Source organism: Lithobates pipiens, unplaced genomic scaffold (assembly GCF_037356315.1).
Source record: "Lithobates pipiens isolate NorthernLeopardFrog02 unplaced genomic scaffold, aLitPip1_a1.2 Scaffold_22, whole genome shotgun sequence".
NCBI classification, from domain to species: domain Eukaryota; kingdom Metazoa; phylum Chordata; class Amphibia; order Anura; family Ranidae; genus Lithobates; species Lithobates pipiens.
The window spans coordinates 152,532,528-152,553,961 of record NW_027507784.1 but is presented as its reverse complement, the minus strand read 5'-3'; the positions used below and the strand labels follow the sequence as shown (position 1 = coordinate 152,553,961).

General features: G+C 40.3%; 1 protein-coding gene across 1 annotated transcript in view; it reads left to right on the top strand.

Moving 5' to 3' along the window:
• Positions 1–21,434, top strand: part of LOC143924262 (carboxypeptidase O-like) — a 70,635-nt gene that overhangs the window by 28,408 nt on the left and 20,793 nt on the right. Inside the window, exons 4-8 of the mRNA XM_077448469.1 lie at positions 1,424–1,538; positions 2,613–2,714; positions 5,512–5,616; positions 9,841–9,951; positions 17,461–17,551. Coding sequence (XP_077304595.1) covers positions 1,424–1,538; positions 2,613–2,714; positions 5,512–5,616; positions 9,841–9,951; positions 17,461–17,551 — 524 coding nt within the window. The remainder of the gene's footprint in view (positions 1–1,423; positions 1,539–2,612; positions 2,715–5,511; positions 5,617–9,840; positions 9,952–17,460; positions 17,552–21,434) is intronic.

Here is a 21,434-nt window from a genome sequence, read left to right as displayed (position 1 = left end):
TGAGCAGTATTATTGTACAGTAATCTCTAGCAGCCAATCAACAAGCAGAAATGTGCTGTAACCTCTAGCAACTAATCGGTGAGCCTTAAGGAGTGCTGAAACCTCTAGCAACCAGTCAGTAAGCAGTAATGATATGCTGTAACCTCTGGCAACCAATCACAATCGCTGCCTGATCTGATACAGTAAACTGATTTTAAGTCTAGCTGCCTTTTATTTTATGTCTCAGAGAAGGTGGAGAGCGAAATTGCATGGGGGAGGGGGGCCCTAAGAAAATGTTTGCCCAGGGTCCAATCAGTATTAAAGACGGCCCTGGATAGATATATAAAATATACTTCCATATAAACAATATTCCTTTTTATAAGATACTGTATCTGAAAACTTGTCAGCATCTATCTATTATTATGTTCTTTTATCATTTGTGTTATCCTTATTATCTGTGTTAAGGCTACAGCTTATACAAAATGCTGGAGTTGATTGGATTAAATTGGATAGAAGTAATAGTAAGATGACTTTTGTAATGTGCATTGAAAGTCTTACAGCAGAATTTCATATTTCTTTTTTTTTTTGGTGGGGGGGGGGGGGGACAAGTGTGATAGGTAACCTTTGGTCTTTTTGTGCACAGACTGCTGTAGCTTGCTATGGCAATCATAGCTTCATTAACACTGGATAAGACAGACACTGGTTTTCTTCCATTGCTGCAGCTGTGAAATTCAGTAAAGGATCAATTTCTTCACTCTCCCCCATCTCCTCCCCTCTTCCATTCATAAGAAGCTGTGCATTCTTTTTATAGAATGCATGACATTCTGTGAATGGGCAAGTGGAGATCTCCCCTTGTCCCCTCGCCTTGCATTCTACAGAAAGAGTACAAGGATTTTTGTAAATGGATGATGGGAAAGGGAAAGACTCAATTATTTACTGTATGAGCAATTCAACTTCTCAACTGCAGGGCTGCAAGAAAAGTGCTGTCTGTAGCATTAATAAAGCTATAGGGGGTTATTTACTAAAGGCAAATCCACTTTGACAGTGCAGTTGGAAGTGCAGTCGCTGTAGATCCGGGGGTGACATGCAAGGAAAATAAAAAAACAGCATTTTAGCTTGCACATGATTGGATGATAAAATCAGCAGAGCTTTCCCTCATTTCAGATCTAGTCCCCAGATGTACAGCGACTGCACTTCCAACTGCACTTTCAGTGCAATTTCAAGTGCACCTTGCACTTGCAGTTTGCACTTGTGGGTGCAAAGTGGATTTGCCTTTCGTAAATAACCCCCATAGTGTCCACGGCAAACCTTAGAGATCTGAGCATATGATACTCCTCATTACGGGTAACTTATTACACCTGTGTTGTTCCCAGAAAAAGATAAAAGATCCTGGGGTTCCCCTTTAAAATTAAATCATAAAGCATGTTTTTTTTAATCTTTTTAGTGTGCTGATTAATGATGTACAGCAATTGATAGATGCAAAAACAGTCTATAAAAAAAATGTGAAGCCCGTGTCTTTGAACACTTTTGATTATACAAAGTATCACCCTATCGATGAGGTAAGAATATAATTTATCTTAAATAACCTATTTGTAGTTTTCACTGTAAAATATGAGAAGGTGCACAGCCTGCCTTTCGCAGGACAAATAAAAATATTTTTATTAATTTTTATTATACAGTAGCTATATAGCACCGAAAGTTTGTGCAGAAATTAATAAAATGAAGGGAAACAGTGCAATTAAAATACAATTCAAGAAGGTTAGGAGGGCCCTGCTTACAATCCAAGTGGAAGGCCAAGTAATACAAAAGGTAGTAATTGTGTGGGGATGAGTTGTTCAAAAACGTATCATTCAGTTGTTAGTTAGAGGTGGAAAAGACTTGCTTGAAGAGATGAGTTTTAATGGATCACCCAATGGCAGAGTATGTGATAACTGGATGGATTGAGCTCTGAAAAAATCTATTAGGTTTCATACTATCACTTTCTGGCCAAAGCTCTATACAGTCCACCTAAACAGTTTAGCTGGGAAAGGGGAAAGAATGCAATCAAGCGTGAGCATAAATTTGAACTTGGGCTACTGAGCTTTGTAACAATCTTTTTTATGAAGTGCCTAAGAATACATACTGTATGTAATCATATAAAATGTACTAGCTGGAGATTTACATGAAAAATCATATGCAATTTTTACATTTACGGAACTAACAAAAGATGTACAAAATTACTATATAGTCTCTTGGGGACTAGGAATTTGTGAAATGAGGTACAGGGTGTGGCTTCCAGTCTGGCAATGTATTAATCAGTAGGACAAATGAAAATATACTTTGTTAAATATATATACATATATTGTGTGTCTCATTTGTCTGAAACTAACCCTGGTGCCAGAGGACAGTGAAAATCCAAATTTACTGCTTTGAGAACAATATCTGCACAGGGAACAATTTTGTTTTTGTGGTGCCCACAAATTAATAGAAAGTGGCCAAAGTTCTGTAGCAAATATTGAAACTCTGCAGAAAATCTCAACAACATTAACACAGCTAGCCTAAAAAAATATGGTACCTATTATTAATATGTATTGTAAAGTATTCACATTAAATTACAGCTGCTGGTCAGTAACCTTATTATTTGCATTTTACAGATTTACAAGTGGAGTCACCAAATCCAAGAAGCATATCCAGATCTTGTTACTTTAAATATTTTAGGCTCAACCTATGAGGCTAGGCCTATTTATTACTTTAAAGTAAGTTTTATTTACCTAAGTTGTTTGGAATTGTTTTATGTCACAACTGAGGCTTCCATTCAATACTTTATTTGCCTGACTCCTTGAAAATTTGCAAGTTTTAAGGCATAGCACATGTCTGATTATATATAGTGATGCCCTCCATCTGGCACAGCTTCTAGGACTGTCCAATGATGCCCTCTAGCACAGAATGAGATCCTCTTCTGCAGAAGTTGATATGGCCCCACCACTCAATAGGGTCTAGAGGTGGGAGGAGCCACATTAAATAGGCAAATAATTTGTCTACATATAAACTTAATAAAGATTCTGTACTGTATCGTTATGGGTTGGAGAGGTTGCTGGTGATGATGACATTGACCCATGCAACGTTTTCTGTCTATAAGGTTAAGGTTTACAATTATTTCCTTGAATTTCTGCTCCCTTTTCCCTTAACCACATCACTGGCCCTTTGTAGCATACTTACTGTGTTTCCAGTTCTCCTGTCATTATTTTAGGCACACTTTTGATTAAGATCAATGACACGTTAAAGAAGTCTGGTGCCACAGAGAAAGGATGCCAGGGTCCCTACTAAAATTCTGACATGGGACCCCATAATGCCCTTGCTTTTCTGCAACAAGCATAGGTCCTGACAGATTTCCTTTATTATTGTTATTGAATTCTTGCTATTTGGGCCATCCAATCTGTGTCAGTTTGGATTATGAATGCTATATCACATACATAATACCTATTTTAAGGGTATTATAGCAAATATAATTTAGTGGCACTGATTCATTAAGATTTAATGCAAACCATACATTTAAAGAACCTTATGGCTGTACACCGGCCCAGGATCAGCCCTGCTTGGCTGGGTTCCCTGGGCTAAACTGAATTTACCCTCTGACCGTCTCTACCCCCTCCCTTTTTTTCCCCTACTCTTCGCCCTCTACTCTAATAATTTTCTGATTCTTATTCCCTTATCATTTTCTTTCTACTTCTACAAAACATAGTGCTCATTGGCATAATTCTCACAGTGACCAGGGCCATTTTCTGTTTACTTCTTTGTTCTTGTTCTTTATACAGATGTTTACAAGATTGATGAGCCTTCTTTTGCTCTACATTACTTGTTATCACATGTTTCAGTGGGTGTGAGGAGTTGTATATCTTCAATGTTCATACCTGAAGCTCCTTGTTGTATTTCTACAAATTTTATTAAAATTAATAATAATATTGAACAAGAAAAAAAAAATCTTATAACCAGTGCACTTAATGCGTCACACTGCTAGAAAAAAAACATGGCACAGATTCCCAGGTGAAATGTCGCACCCCAGGAGGATGGAAATAGTATAGAACAGGATGGAGGTTTGGATTAAATATCATGAATTTTATCTTGAAAATAAACTTACAAGCCTTAAAGGTGAAGTATGGCCAAAGGTCCCGTAGGTCGCATTTAGCTCTGCACTCCTGTGACCCTGAACCAGTTGATAGTGGGATAAATCTTGGGACCAATTCATATCCTGATAATCCTCCACTTGGTACTTTTCTAGGATAAGGCTTGGATAAGGCTTTGAAGGTTAGATACTTGTGCTGTCCTAGATGATGCGGAGATGACCACTACAGTCTAAACACCTGTCCTTGAAGGAATCCTTTAGGAATACTTTGGGTAAACCCTGGCTGGGTTGTTTGGTCACATGCTCTGCTGAGCTTTCATTAATTAGAGGGTCCTATGAAGTCGGTAAGCCTGCCTTCTTTATTAAGGTGGTGGTGTCACGGCTTGGATGCTGCAATGGTGGTGACAGAGGTTCACTGTTCACACAATTGTTTTTAAACATTTATGAAGAGGATTCTAACTTTGCACATCAACTTTGCACATTATTCTGCATTTTGACTTAATTTTGTGTGGCTATCCCCATAATAGGGAAAAATGCGTGGACACCTACAGTATATCCCTTTTAGGAGTATCACTGTTTTTTAGCAAAGATCTTTTGATATTTAATCCATACCATTTATGTGATGACGCTGTACTGCACTGGTGACAGTATGTAAAAAAAATAATAATCTGTTAATAAAAAAAAAAATTAATTTCTTAATTTTTTTTTTTTAATTGTTACAACTTCAAAAAAACTCATCATGCCTCTTACTAAATACCTTGGACCGTCTACTTTCCAGAAAGGGGCATTGTGGAGATAGCTGTACTTTTCTGGCATTTTCAGACCTCAAGAAATGAAATAGGCCATCAGTACATTAGCATTGATCGATTTTCAGATATATACCATAGTTTGTGTACTCTATAACCTTCCTACAGACTAAATAATATACACTGATTATGACTATTTTCACCAAATAAATGTAGCTATATACATTGTGGCCTAAATTTATGAAGAAAGATTATTTATTTGCAAAATGTTATGACAGAAACAACGAAAAATGCTTTTTTTTTTTTTTTCTGTCTTTTTACATTTATTTTAATTTTTTTTTTTAAAACAGCGGTGAATAAATACCACTAAAAGAAAGCTTTATTTGTGTGAAAATAATAATAAAAAAAAATCATATGAGTATAGTGTTGCATGACCACGCAATTGTCATTCAAAGTGTGACAATGCTCAAAGTTGAAAATTGGCCTGGGCAAGAAGGGGGTAAAAGTGTCCGGTATAAGCAGGTTAGCCAAATATGTTTAACTAATAAGTTAAGTATTACCTAAAGCAAGTTAACCCCACACATTACATCACACTTTAACTACTTCTAATATAAAAAATGTCTATATGTCTTTTTTGTGCTGAAACAACTTTTCCTTGATTACATGAATTTATTAACTTTACAGATTGGATTGCCATCTAAAAAAAATAAGAAAGTCCTATGGATTGACTGTGGAATACATGCCCGGGAATGGATCTCTGTGGCATTTTGCCAATGGTTTATTAGAGAAGTAAGTCATTATCTCTGCTAAGCACAGATAAATGTGTCTGGAACATTGTACTAACAACTAGTGATGAGCCGAACACCCCCTGGTTCAGTTCGCACCAGAACATACCCAACAGGCAAAAAATGTGTAAGAACACACGAACACCGTTAAAGTCTATGTGACACTAACATGAAAAATCAAAAGTGCTAATTTTAAAGGCTCATATGCAAGTTATTGTCATAAAGAGTGTTTGGAGACCCGGGTCCTGCCCCAGGGGACATGTATTAATGCAAAAACTTTTTTTTTTAAATGGCCATTTTTTCGGGAGCAGTGTTTTTTTAATGCTTAAAGTGAAACAATTACAATGAAATATTTGTGCCTGGGGGGTGTCTATACTATGCCTGTAAAGTGGCGCCTTTTTCCCATGTTTAGAACAGTACCACAGCAAAATTACATTTCCAAAGGAAAATTTTTCATTTAAAACTGGTCGTGGCTGTAATGAATTGTTGGACCTCGGAATATAGATAAAACTCATTGAAAAAAAATGGCATGGATTCCCTCCCATCCATTAGACCCTTTGGATCTGGTATGAATATTAAGGTGAACCCCGTACCAAAAGTTTAAAAAAATTGTATGGGGGTCCCCCTAAAATCCATACCAGGCCCTTCAGGTCTGATATGCAAATTAAGAGGAACCCTGTGCCATTTTTTTTTTTAAATGGCATAGGGGTCCCCCCAAAATCCATACCAGACCTTTCAGGTCTGGTATGGATTTTTAGGGGAACCCTGCGGCAAAACTAAAAAAAATGGCATGCGGTCCCCCCAAAATCCAATACCAGACCTTTATCTGAACATGCAACCTGGCAGGCCGCAGGAAAAGAGGGGGGACAAGAGAGCACCCCTCCTGAACCATACCAGGCCACATGCCCTTAACATGGGGAGGGTGCTTTAGAGTAGCCCCTCAAAGCACCTTGTCTCCATGTTGATGGGGACATGGGGGCAAGGGCCTCATCCCCAAACCCTTGCCCGGTGGTTGTGGGGGTATGCAAGAGAATTATCGGAATCTGGAAGCCCCTTTAACAAGGGGACCCCCAGATCCCGCCCCCATGTGAACTGGTAATGGGGTACTTTGTACCCCTACCATTTGACAAAAAAGTGTCAAAAATGGTAAAAAAAGACAAGAGACAGCTTGCAACAAGGCCTTTATTAAAAAATAAAAAAAGTCCAGCGATTTAAATTCATGCCATGCAACGGACTGAAAAACAAAAAATTAGGTGCAACAGTTCCGCCTCCATGAATAGCTGAGGGTGGGGCCAGCCAGTGATTTAAACGGATGACCCCACTCCCTCTAATACTATGGGGGCTTCCCCGTGGCGTCAGAGGGGGCAGGTCACCCGTCTTCCTACGACCTGCCAGGTTCCATGCTTGGATAAGTGTCTGGTATGGATTTTGGGGGCCCTATGTCATTTTTTTTATTTTGGCACAGGGTTCCCCTTAATTTTCATTCCAGATCTTAAGGGCCTGGCACGGATTTGGGGCCCCCACGCATTTATTTTTTACATTTTTGGTTTGGAGTTCACCTTAATATTCATGCCAGACCCAAAGGGCCTGGTAATGGACTGGGGGGAACCCATGCCTTTTTTTTCAATGAGTTTTATCTATATTGCAGAGACCTGACAATTCATTACAGCCGCAATCAGATTTAAATGACAATTTTTCCTTTAGAAATGTCATTTTGCTGTGGTACTGTTTTAAACACGGGAAAAATGCGCCACTTTACAGGCATACTATAGACACACCCTCCCAGGCACGATATTTAAAGGAATATTTAATTTTTATTGTTTCACTTTAAGCATTAAAAAAATCACTGCTCCCAAAAAATCGTGTTTTAAAAAAAAAAACTTTTGCATTGATAAATGTCCCTTGGGGCAGGACCCAGGTCCCCAAACAGTTTTTAAGGCAAAATTTGCATATAAGCCTTTAAAATGAGCACTTTTGATTTTTCATGTTAGTGTGTCTGAACAACCAAAGTTCAGCGCGGTTAGATATATCCCTGCAATAAAGTTTGAGTGAGGAGCAGTGGTATGCAGGGCATCGAATGCATGGATTTCAATGTTTTTTTTTTAAGCACATGATTACAGCCTGAGGCTCTGGGAGCAGAGCACTGTGTCCTGAGCCCACCCAGTTGTTTGACAATAGCAAATTAATATTCAGGAAGCCCCGACTGGCCAGGGAGTCTTAGGACAAGCTACATTTTATTGCAGTGCACAGGTAGGGACTGCATATCACCACACAGCAGCGTAATGCACCAGATCGCTGTGTTAAGATTGTGGTGCTGCTGCTGTATGTACGTCCAGCTCATTGTAACAAAAAACAAATAATTTCATAGCCACAGGGCCAGCCCTACAATTCATCCCGCTGGGTCCATTGGACCCAGTCAGAACTTTGAGAGGCGGTTCTTTAATCAGACCTTAGGCCTCTAGTCTACCAAATTAAAGAGCCACCTCTGGGGGTGGGTAGCAGAGCTCTCTGCTCTACCACACTGGCTGCTCTTTAGTCTCGGATTCCCCACCTGTGTGCTTGGCTGACTCCTCGGGGGCTCCTCTATTCTGACCCATGCAGTGCTGCCCAGCCCAGTGTCCTTCCCAGCCAGAGTCCCGTCCCCCCAAGTCAGATGCTTCTATTCCTCTTGCACAAACAAAGTTTAGGCCCATGGGTGCTGCATTGCAGTAGCCCCATGAGAGCCAGAGGACACTGCAGGCTTGTCTACCAGGCCAGCCCCTCCCCCGTCATACACAGATCTCCCTCAGAGTCTGAGAAATGCTGATGCTGATCGCCCTGTCTGTGCTGCTTCTGGAGGGAGCCCAGATGACCATGGATGAGTGCCTTGCAGTTTGGTCATGGTCAGTGAGATAACCCCATATCCCACATATACCATCTCATACCCCACTCCATCTTCCCTGGAGACAGGGACCCCTTCTCCCCTGGGGACAGGGACCGCATCTCCCCGGGACAGGGACCCCTTCTTACCTCATGGCTATCTCCCACCAGGAGCTCTAACCCTATGGGGAGTCTCAGGGGTCTTACTCCTGCCCGACAGGGATAATGAAACCTCCAAGGTGGTAAAACTCACACAGCCCCTTCTCTTCGATGAGGCAGAGTTTAAGGAGCTCTATGTGAGTACAGCACTGATCGATACAGAGCACTGGCATCCACTGAGATAGAGGACACTGACTCCAGCACCAAGATAAAGAGCGCTGACACCAGCGCCAAGATAGAGGACACTGACTGCAGCACCAAGACAGAGTGCACTAAGAGTGCCATGATAACAGGAAATGAGATGGAGGACACAGGTGGAGGACACTGACACCAGCACTTAGATATGACACTGACACCAGCTCCAAGAAAAACTGCTCTGAGATATAGTGCCCCAAAGCCAGTGCTGAGAGAGAGTGCACTGACACCAGCTTTGAGATAGAGGACACTGACACCAGCACTTTAACGCTCTTAATATATGCAATTGATACAGTTAATTTTTATCTCTTGAATCTTTTTTCTATTATGGGGTGAGTGGGGCCTCATGTCTAAGTTATACCTAAGGCCTCACAAAGCCTAGAGCCGCCTCTGAGGGGTGGCAAATTGACATCCAAAGGACTTTATTCCAGCATTTTTGTGTGTCATCAGTAGGGGGAGGAGGGGGCAGCATTTCATTCTTGAACTGCACAATGTCTTGGCCCAGCCTTGCACAGCCATAAATGTGCTGCCAGAGAATGCTATCACTAAGGTTGTCCATGAAAATTGTACAACTTTAAGGGATTCCCGAAGCCTGTAATTTAAAGGATTTGTGAATTTTCCATTTACCATGCCACCCTCAGAGCTGCATTGAAAGGCCTTCTTCCTGCTGTACAGTTCTTTTTTTTTTTTTTGCATTGGTACATAGCGATGTCCAGCTTTGTACATATTTACATTAATAACATGACTATTACCCATCCAAATTGAATTTACTAATGTGGTTCAGCCCCCCCCCCCCCCATAGACTTTATTGGGATTCACTGCTAAATTGGAGTTCACCAGCACAATTCCCAGAACTCTTAGTACATTGAACCCCAACAGATTAACGTATCCCTCTGCAACACCTAAAAAAAAAGCAGAGCTTTATTATTCCTGTTTTATGTTATTTTATTGTTTTTATATTTATTGTTACTCAATGAGCCTTTGATAACAAAAGCATTTTTTTTATTTATTCCAGCTACTTGAACATCATAACAGTAATAAAGTCATTAAAAAAACCCTCGAAAATGCAGACCTTTATATTGTTCCTGTTGTTAATATTGATGGATTTGTGTACTCCTGGACTACGGTAAGAAAAAAATCCAACTAGCAAAATCATCTTCTAAAATATTAAAGCGATTGCAAAGTCTTGTTTTTTTCTCTATTAAAATAATAAACATGTTATTCTTACTTGCCCTGTGCAGTCGTTTTGCACAGGGCAGCCCAGGATCCTCTTCTTCTCGACTGGAGCTCCTGGCCCCTCCTGCCTATTGAGTGCCCCCACAGCAAGCAACTTGCTATGGGGCACCCACGTTGAGCTGCAGCTCCATGTATCCACTCAGACACAGAGCTGCAGTTCGGCCTCTCCCCCTATTTCTCCTCATTGGCAAACTGAGTTTGATTGACAAGAGCAGACGCCAATGGCGCCACTGCTGTGTCTCAGCCAATCAGGAGGGAGAGTCCTGGGCGACCGAGGCATTTGTGGACATCGCTGGATAGAGGTGGGGCTTAGGTAAGTATTAGGAGGGCTCAGGGGGCTGCTGCACATTTTTATCTTAATGCATAGAATGTATTAAGATAAAAAAACCTTCTGCCTTTACAACCACTTTAACCACTCCATTCACAACTTGATAATATTAATACCATATTTTATCAATTCATCTCTTAAAGGGTATTTTTTGTAAGCACATATTTTGTTTTAAAAGCAAGAATGGTCATGGGGTTCAAAGAAATAAGGTCAGGGCTTATAAACCATATATACTTGGAACAGGTAGACACAGCAATAGGTTGATAGGGTCTACTATGCACAGGACAGCCTGGCAAGAGACAGACGTTTCTACTCAGGCTGTGGCTGTTTCCTAAAGAAAAAAAACTATAATGCCCTGTAACTTTCTGACAGAAAATGTGCGATCGGACTGTGTAGTCGCAAATTCCGATTGCGTGTGCGCTCCAATGTACTTTTTCCGTCTGAGTTTCCGACACACAAAGTTTGAGATCTGGATCTAAAATTTTCCGACAACAAAATCCGATCATTTAAATTCCGATCGTGTGTATAACATTCCGATGCACAAAATGCCAAGCATGCTTAGAATAAATTACGAGACAAAAGCTATTGGCTACTGGCCTCCTTATGGTCCTGTTGTACGTGGTTTACATCACCTCATTCTGAACGATCGGATTTTCCGATAACTTTGTGCGACCATGTTTATGCAAGACAAGTTTGGGCCAAAACCGTCAGATTTTGTTAGTCGGAATGTCTGACCGTGTGTACAGGGCACGAGGCTTCATGTACACTACAGCTCCTAAACTTGAGTTTAGGAGCTTTTGGCATTTTTTTGCCAAAGCTCCTAAGCTCAACTCCATAAAATCCTACATGTTCATGTACACATAGGCTTTTAGGATAGTTTAAAAGCTGTTGCAGTTAGGGTAGGTTCAGTCTCCCTCAATCTCCCTCTCCTGAGCGTGGAAGAATCGCGTTCAGGATAGGAATGTTTTGACGCAAAATGCAGCAAAATTGCAGGCTATGGGTACATAAAACCTTAGTCACCTTTTGTTTTGATGTGCCTGGAATTCATTTAGCTGATTTGAACTAAAAATGGATCTATTATTATTATTATTCAGGATTTATATAGCGCCAACAATTCACGCAACACTTTACAATATAAAAGGAGACAATACAGCTACAATACAATAAAATACAAGAGGATTAAGAGGACCCTGCTCAAAAGAGTTTACAATCTAATAGGGTGGGGCAGGTTGTACAAAAGGTTCAACTGTGGGGAATGAGCTGATGGAAGTGGTAGGAGATTAGTTAGATACATGATAGGCTTCCCTAAAGAGATGAGTTTTCAGGGATCTCCTAAAGGTAGCAAGAGTAGGGAATAGCCGGACCAGTGGAGGTAGCGAGTTCCAGAGGATGGGAGAAGTTCTGGAGAAATCCTGGAGACAAGCATGGGAGGAGGAGACGAAAGAGCTTGAGAGTAGGAGGTCTTGAGAAGAGAGCAGAGGGGACGATTTGAGTGATATTTGGAGACAAGATTGGTGATGTAGCTTGTGGCAGAGTTGTGAATGGCTTTGTATGTTGTGGTTAGTATTTTTAATTTAATTCGCTGAACAGAAAATTAATATTATATATTTATATTATATTTATATATTATATACAGTAAATATAATATATTGCAGCTTACTATCTCTTAGATGCAGTGGCTGCATTAGCTTTCTTTTTGTTAGACTAAACACATTTTCAGCAAGTACAGAAAATACCAGTTGATCTTGTCATAAAAGTAGGGTTTACAGTTGTGCTCATAAGTTTACATACCCTGGCAGAATTTATGATGTCCTGGCCATATTTCAGAGAATATGAATAACACAAAAACATTTATTTCACTCATGGTTAGTGTTTGGCTGAAGATATTTATTATCAATCAACTGTGTTTACTCTTTTTAAATCATAATTATAATAGAAACTACCCAAATGACCCTGATCAAAAGTTTACATACCCTGGTGATTTTGGCCTGACATGCACACAAGTGGACACAAATGGGTTTGAATGGCTATTAAAGGTAACCATCCTCACCTGTGATCTGTTTTCTTGTAATAAGTGTGTGTGTATAAAAGGTCAATGAGTTTCTGGACTTGACAGACCCTTGCATCTTTTATCCAGTGAAAGTGGTCAGCCTTTGCGCCGCTAAGTGGTAATGAGTGACTAGAGTGGAACAAAATCCAAAATCAAAATTAATGAAACACAGATGCTGTGAAAAAGAGCCTGAGTGATATAAAGTGCAAATGCTAAGTAAAAAATGCAGCAGGACAAAATAGTGAACACAAACTATCAAATAATGGATATAGAGGGGTGGGTCCTGCGCAAATCGTGCCACTCAAATAAATACACAAATTCAAACTAATATAAATATGTGCATACATATAATGCCGTGAAAAAAATATATAGTTCATAAAACAGCATGGGTAAAAATATAAAAAATGGAGAAGGGATCAATGATAGTATACTAGTATTCTATCATTGATCCCTTCTCCATTTTTTATATTTTTACCCGTGCTGTTTTATGAACTATATATTTTTTTTCACGGCATTATATGTATGCACATATTTATATTAGTTTGAATTTGTGTATTTATTTGAGTGGCACGATTTGCGCAGGACCCACCCCTCTATATCTTTTATCCAGTGCTGTACTGACGTTTCTGGATTCATGGGGAAAGCAAAAGCCAGAAAACGTCAAAAGATCTGTGGGAATAGGTAGTTGAACTGTATAAAACAGGAAAGGAATATGAAGACATATCCAAGGAATTGAGAATGCCAATCAGCAGTGTTCGAACTCTAATCAAGAAGTGGCAAATGAGGGGTTCTGTTGAAACCAAACCACGGTCAGGTAGACCAACTAAAATTTCACCCACAACTGCCAGGAAAATTGTTCAGGATGCAAATAAAAAACCCACAAATAACTTCAGGTGAAAAACAGGACTCTCTGAAAACATGTGGTGTGGCTGTTTCAAAATGCACAATAAAGAGGCACTTGAAGAAAGATGGGCTGCACGGTTGAGTCTCCAGAAGAAAGCCATTACTACGCAAATGCCACAAAGAATCCCACTTACAATACACCAAACAACACAGAATGCAGTATGTTATCAAAAAATACTGGAGGAACATTTGCATTCATCAGCCAGGAAGCTGCTCATGTGACGTATTTGGACATTACAACATGACAATGATGCAAAACACAAGGCCAAGTCTGCTTGTCGTTGGCTACAGCAGAATAAAGTGAAGGTTCTGGAGTGGCCATCTCAGTCTCCTGAACTCAATATCATTGAGCCACTCTGGGGAGATCTCAAACGTGTAAGTTCATGCAAGACAGCACAAGAATTTACAGGAACTAGAGGCTTTTTGCCAAGAGGAATGGGCCACTTTACCATCTGAGAAGATAAAGAACCTCATCCACAAATACCACTAAAGAACTGGGGTATGTAAACTTTTGATCCTGGTCATTTGGGTAGTTTCTGTTGTGATTACGATTTAAAAAGAGTAAACACGGTTGATAATAAATAGCTTCAGCCAAACACTAACCATGAGTGAAAGAAACGTTTTTGTGTTATCATTCATATTCTCTGAACAATGGCCAAGAAATCATAATTTCTGCCAGGATATGTAAACTTATGAGCACACTGTATATTACCTCATGTAATCTCTACAAGAAGCAAGAACAAACTTGTATTGATTTTGTAACCTGCTAATCTCTCAATCTATTATGTATTTGAGATGTACAAGGATAGATATATTCATAATGTAGCCCAAGTGGCATCCTAAGATACAGTAGGAGAATGAGCATAGCCATCCAAGGTCAGGAAGTATAGTATTAAAAGGATTATCATTAATAAATCATTGATACATAGAATAGAAATGAATATCACAAATAAAGTCCATCCAATATAAGATGAAAAATTGATGTGAAACTGACACATGATGCACCCAAAGAATGTGATCTGATCATCCCTTGTGCCATGTATGCAGTCTCTGACTATCTCTTTGCCGTGTATGCAGCCTATGACCATCTCTTGTGCCATGTATGCAGTCTCTGACCATCCCTTGTGCCATGTATGCAGTCTCTGACAATCTCTTGTGCCATGTATTCAGTCTCTGACAATTCCTTGTGCCATGTATGCATTCTCTGACCATCTCTTGTGCCATGTATATAGTCTTTGACAATCTCTTGTGCCATGTATATTGAAGAATCGGGGGGGGGGGGGGGGGGTTATTGGGGAGTGGGGACTTTGAATTAAGTTATGGCTGGGTAAAACCATAGGCCTCCATCCCTATCAATTTGACAAAACAAACACCAATGCAGCAAAAAGTAGCAAAGGTGTAAACAAGGAAGGTGGGACTTTATATGAAGCTCATGATGACAAAATGAACAGTATGGTGGAACATAAAAAAATGTTTAGAAATGCGTAAAAACATGTTTAACATACATGGAATTGCACATACATAAAAATGCATCCATAACAGGGCGCCAATTTCTAAACTGGAAAGAAACTAGTAATAACATGTTTACAATCTTCAATACTAATAGTAAAATAAAGGGTTCCACCAATATTCATAAAATGGTATATATGTTATAGAGATAACATCTGCATAGTCAATAGTTCTTAAGATCCCTATCAAGGTAGGAATAATGTCAACACATATCATGACGGATGTGTACAGATACACGATATCTAGTAGCTCGACGCATTTCACGGCTTTAAACCACTCTTCAGGAGCAGACATGTGAATTATCTGCAATAGAGAAATGATTTATATAAGTGTGCTGAGTCAAGGTAGAAGGGGTATTGGTAAAAATTCCCCAAAAAACCCATATAAGACAAACAAACTTACAATTGTACATACACAAGGCAGCGTGATGTTAAAGCCGAATGGCCAGCCGAAAGCATCAGTGGCGGGAGCTGAGGGGGGGCACGCCCAAAGACGGCACCCAGCACGAGCAATGCCCCCGGCCGATCGGGGATCCCCAGGGCCTCTCTGGTGTGATGAATAAAATGTGATGAGTGAATGACCTAAAGTTAGAGCAAAGTGAGAAAGGAAATTCAAAGGATGAAATAAAAGTGTTATGTGAACATAATATAGTGTGAAGTGGAAAGTGGACTGGTTAAAATGAGTAATAGTAAAGTAAAGTAAAAGTAAAAAGTAAAAGTGAGAATTAGACTAGTGGTTAACCGGTAGTGAGGGTGGAAGACCATAGTGAAGGGTCATCACCAAAACACCCGATATAAGAGAAATAAGAAAAAGTGACAAATGAAAATGAGAAATATGCCTAGTGAAAGGGAGAAGACCAGTCCAATCCGGGTTGTGAGGCCAATCTAACAGAGAGTCCAAGGAATCCAGGACACCGACGTCTGGGCAGGTGTGCCATGTATGGTGTGGCTATGGTGACCGGAGACTCCCTTACATCAGAGTTTCCTTTTACACCCAAGTCCACAGCATCCCCTTTTTACATTAGAGTCCTCAGAATTCTCCTTTACATTAGGGTCCACAATGTTCCCTTTTACGTCAGAGTGCACATAGTTCCCACTCACACTGTAAAGGAAACACCTGTGTTGGGTTATAATAATCTGACCTTCATATAAATGGAGAAATGTGTTTTTTGCCTTTTGTTATACCTTAAGCACACTGATAATGATACTAATTACATGTGCAATTAGCACAATATATAACTTAAATATTGATATTTGCACTGTTTTGCACTGAAATGGGCCATTTTATGTATTTTTTAATTTAAGTAAAAATTTGGCTATGTAAGTAAATTTCATGATTTCAGGCAGTAAAAATGTGGTGCTGTTTGTAAATGTTAGGTTTCCTTCCGGTAAATTTCACTTAGGGGGTTGGGAACACCACACCCCAATAAAGTGCTCCCCTCCCCCTGCTATGCATTGCGAGCTCCACTTGCCCATCTGCAGCGACCGGGACCAGCATACCGGGTGCTGGAGGGGTAGAGGGGAGAGAGAAGAGCAGACATACGTCCTCTCTCCTCCCTTTCTTGTTTGGGACCCAAAAAGCAACATTGACAGCTGCCCCGGCCATGAAGGCCAGAAAATAGTGTAAGGCAATGCGATCTACGCTGCATTACATTCATGACTGAATGCATGGTAACATTGATGATGTAACATCAGCAGACAAATAAAGTGTATGCTATATGGGGGTGGGGGGTTGCATTATGGAGAGGAGGGAGGTGGCAGGAGAATGGTTAGGAGGGGATCCAAAATGCACATTCACTTAAGTAGATAAAAATACTTGAACTGGCCCTGATCATACTCATTGTGAAACAATCATAAACTTGAAATCACCCCTAAGTGCATAAATGACACCACCACATATGTATTATATTACTCCATCAGATGTGTCCTAACCTTAGGGTTATGACTAACCAATAGTCAATATGCACCCTGATCCCTTACAGGAAACTTGGTTTTATGATGGTATATACACATCCGACGATTAACTCATCTCCTCCATTTCTCCTCCTCTTTATCCAATCAGCATGCACAAGAAACTGAGAATTATGATCACTATTAGGGTGTGCCGATATCTCAAGGCTCTAATCTCCTCTAATTCGTCTCACCTTTTCTCCAGATAGTCACCATAAAATAAAATTATATTGTACATAGTGCTCAGTCTTTTAAAAACGTTTTAACCTTTTATTTAAAACTACAATCAGTGCACTCACGTTTAGAAGGTGCTCCAACTACACAAAACATGGATCCAAATACATGAATCAATATTAAAATTCCAATTTGGTTTACCACTGTTGTTCGTTTACCAAACACTCTGTGATGTCTATCGGCCCCTCCCGCCATTAGCCAGTGTGCTATTAGCATTTTATTTATATGTATTCAGATTTAGAGGCTATTTGTTCAGTCACATTGTATTACAATTTAAAGAGGTGGCATCATAATTTGCAAAGGTGCACTGGTTGAATGTCTGTGCTTTTGCCTGCATTTTTTGAAGTTGAAGTGATATGGTTTCTTTAAGCAATTTATCACTTGAAGGTTTTATTTTCATTTTCTTTTTATCCTTTTATTACATAGGACCGTCTCTGGAGAAAAACCCGCTCACCACATAACAATGGAACTTGCTATGGGGTAGATCTCAACCGAAACTTTGATTCAAGCTGGTGTTGTAAGTTCATGGAAAAACAATGTTTATCTCTGTATATAAAAGTGGCATTAGTAATAGTTTAAAAGTTATTCTTCATATACACTAAACTTCTCAACACCGAAGAAATGGCTGCACTCCAAGATCCATCAAAATTCTTATTTAATGAACGAACATCCCAAATGTTACAAACAGTTCCAATGGTAGACGCGTTTCACACACTAACAGGTGTGCTTATTCATTAATTGGTAATTGGTAATGAATAAGCGCCCCTGTTAGTGTGTGAAACGCGTCTACCATTTGAACTGTTTGTAACAATTGGGATGTTCATTCATTAAATAATAATTTTGGTGGATCTTGGAGTGCAGTCATTTCTTCAGTGTTGATTGTATGTGGAGGCGAACCGAGGCAGGCACCCGTAATATCATTAGGCTTCCTGTGTCACCTAAAGCATTGAGTTATTTTGTTTGGATACACTAAACCTCTCTTGAATCTTCAGTATTAGTTTAAATAGCTACTACAGTCTACTTAAAAAGAGGACATTTTATTAAATTTGTATCATTATTGAATAGATATTTCTATTTACTTTTATGACAGTTATACATACATATCAACATAAATGTTTGCATCAGTGTTACATGATATGTAAAAAAAAATATCTGGCCACCTGGAAGTCTAAAAAAAATCACCATTATTATAAAGCATTCAATAAAAATATATCTCTACAAAAACGACAGGGAAATACAGCATCCACAGCTAACGTGTCTCCTGCTACATCACTGATTAATCATAGCTACAAACATATATCCCACACATATTTATAAACTGAGCAGATGCTCACCTGATAATAGAAGTGTTTTGTGTATATGTATATATATATATATATATATATATATATATATATATATATATATATAAAATAATTGTGTGAGATATATGTTTGTTAGCTATGATTAAAAGAGAAGTATGGATTTTAGTTTTTTTCGCTTAGTCTTAATCCTTATGAGTTGCTAGTATCTACAAATCTTTCCTGCCCTCTGAGAAGTGCACCATTTCTGTTAAAATAGAGTTAATTACCTGTGGGAGGGTCGTCAGACTTTCATACAGCGTCATACCAACAATGGTCTGGCTCTGGAGTCTGGATCCACCCAGACAGAATGATCTCAGCACACATTCAGGAAAGCAGCAGGCATTAGTGAGGGTAGAAGTCAGTGACAGTGCTCTGAACAGTGTATTATATTCTACTTTCCTGCTAAAATGATAATGCAAAGAATACATTTTAAAAGTAAAATACAACATTGGCTTTTGTCAGCATTGCCTGCATTCACTGTAAAACAATTAGAGCTAATATTGTGATTTCCTAATTTTATTGGCTATTCAGATTGTTCTATGTGATTGAGGTCATGGAGCCTTCCATGTACATATGCTGGTTTCACACTGCTAGGAGCACAGGGGTTGGAGATGACAGGACTGTTCAGAGGATGATGGGGCTGTATAGGAGTACAGGGGATGGGGATGATGGGACTGCATAGGAGTACAAGGGATGGTGATGGTAGGATTGTATAGGAGTATATGGGATGATGGGACTGTATAAGGGTACAGGGGATGGGGATGATGAGACTGTGTAGGAGTACAAGGAAAGGGTATTACGGAATAGGAGTACAGGGGATGGGGATGATGGGACTGTCAAGAGTACAGGGGATGGTGATGATAGGATTGTATGAGAGTACATGGGATGGGGATGATAGGACTGTATAGGAGTACAGAGGATGGGAATAATGGCACCATATAGGAGTATAAGGGATGGGGATGACGGGACTGTATAGGAGTAAAGGTCTGAGGATGGTGATGATAGGATTATATAGCAGTACATGGAATGGGGATGGTGATGATAAGATTGTATAGGAGTACATGGGATGATGCGACTGTATAGGAGTACAGGGGATGGGGAATGATGGGACTGTATATGAGTACAGGGGATGGGGATAATGGGAATGTATAGGAGTACAGGGGATGGGGGGGACAGGACTGTATAGGAGTACAGGGGATGGGGATGACGGGAGTACAGAGGATGGGGAGGAAGGAACTTATAAGAGTACATGGGATGGGGATGAGGGGACTGTATAGGAGTACAGGGGATGGGGATGACAGGACTGTATAGAAGTACAGGGGATGGGGATGACAAGATAGGAGTACATGGGATGGGGATGATGGGACTGTATAGGAGTACAGGAGGTGGGGATGAGGGGACTGTATAGGAGTACAGGTGATGGGGATGACAGGACTGTATAGGAATACAGGGGATGGGGATGACGGCACTGTATACAAGTACAGGGGGTGGGAATGATGGGGTGATGGAGCTGTATATAAGTACAGGGGATGGGGGTGACGGTACTGTATAGGAGTACAGAGGATGGGGTTGAGGGGACTGTATAGGAGTATGGGGATGGGGATGAAGGGACTGTATAGGAGTACAGGGGATGGGGATGAGAGGACTGTATAGGAGTACAGAAGATGGGGCCCAATTAGCAAAATTGGGCCCAATTAGCCATTTTCACTCCCCGTTGTCATGTGGCTTGTTTGTGTTACAAGGTCTCAGGTGTGAATGGGGAGCAGCTGTGTTAAATTTGGTGTTATCGCTTTCACTCTCTCGTACTGGCCAGTGGAAGTTTAACATAGCACCTCATGGCAAAGAACTCTCTGAGGATCTGAAAAAAATATTTTTTGCTCTACATAAAGATTGCCTAGGCTATAAGAAGATTGATAAGACCCTGAAACTGAGCTACAGCATGGTGGCCAATACCATACATTAGTTTAACAGGACAGGTCCCACTCAGAACAGACCTTGCCATGGTCGACCAAAGAAGTTTAGTGCACGTGCTCAGCATCATATCCAGAGGTTGTCTTTGGGAAATAGACATATGAGTGCTGCCAGCATTGCTGCAGAGTTTGAAGGGGTGGGGGGGAAGTCAGCCTGTCAGTGCTCAGACCATACACCGCACACTGCATCAAATTGGTCTGCATGGTTGTCATCCCAGAAGGAAGATGATGCACAAGAAAGCCCACAAACAGTTTGTTGAAGACAAGCAGACTAAGGATACGGATTACTGGAAACATGTCCCGTGATCTGGTGAGACCAAGATAAACTTATTAGGTTCAGATGGTGTCGAGCGTGTGTGGCGGCAACCATGTGAGGAGTACAAAGACAAGGGTGTCTTGCCTACAGTCAAGCATGGTGGTGGGAATGGGGGCACTTGGGAGCTACAGTTTATTGAGGGAACCATGAATGACAACATGTACTGTGACATACTGAAGCAGGCAGTGTTCCAACATGATAACGACCTCAAACACACCTCCAAGATGACCACTGCCTTGCTAAAGAAGCTGACGGTAAAGGCGATGGACTAGCCAAGCATGTCTCCAGACCTAAACCCTATTGAACATCTGTGGGGCATCTTCAAGTGGAAGGTGGAGGAGCGCAAGGTCTTTAACTTCCACCAGCTCCGTGATTTCACCATGGAGGAGTGGAACAGGACTCCAGTGGCAACCTGTGAAGCACTGGTGAACTTCATGCCCAATAGGGTTAAAGCAATGCTGGAAAATAATGGTGGCCACACAAAATATTGACACTTTGGGCCCAATTTGGACATTTTTACTTAAGGGTGTACTTACTTTGTTGTCAGTGGCTTAGACATGAATAATTGTGCGTTGAGTACTCAAAGCACACCATTGAAGTAAGAATACATGTACCTATAGTGTTTAGGCACTATTTTTTATACTGGAGTTCCGCTTTAAATCATACCCCAAGCAAATTTCTTTATTTTCAAAGTTGCCCTCAGAGCCACATTAAAAAGGGCATTTTCCTTGTTTTTGGCATTGGTATATGTCCCCATGACAATTCCTGACC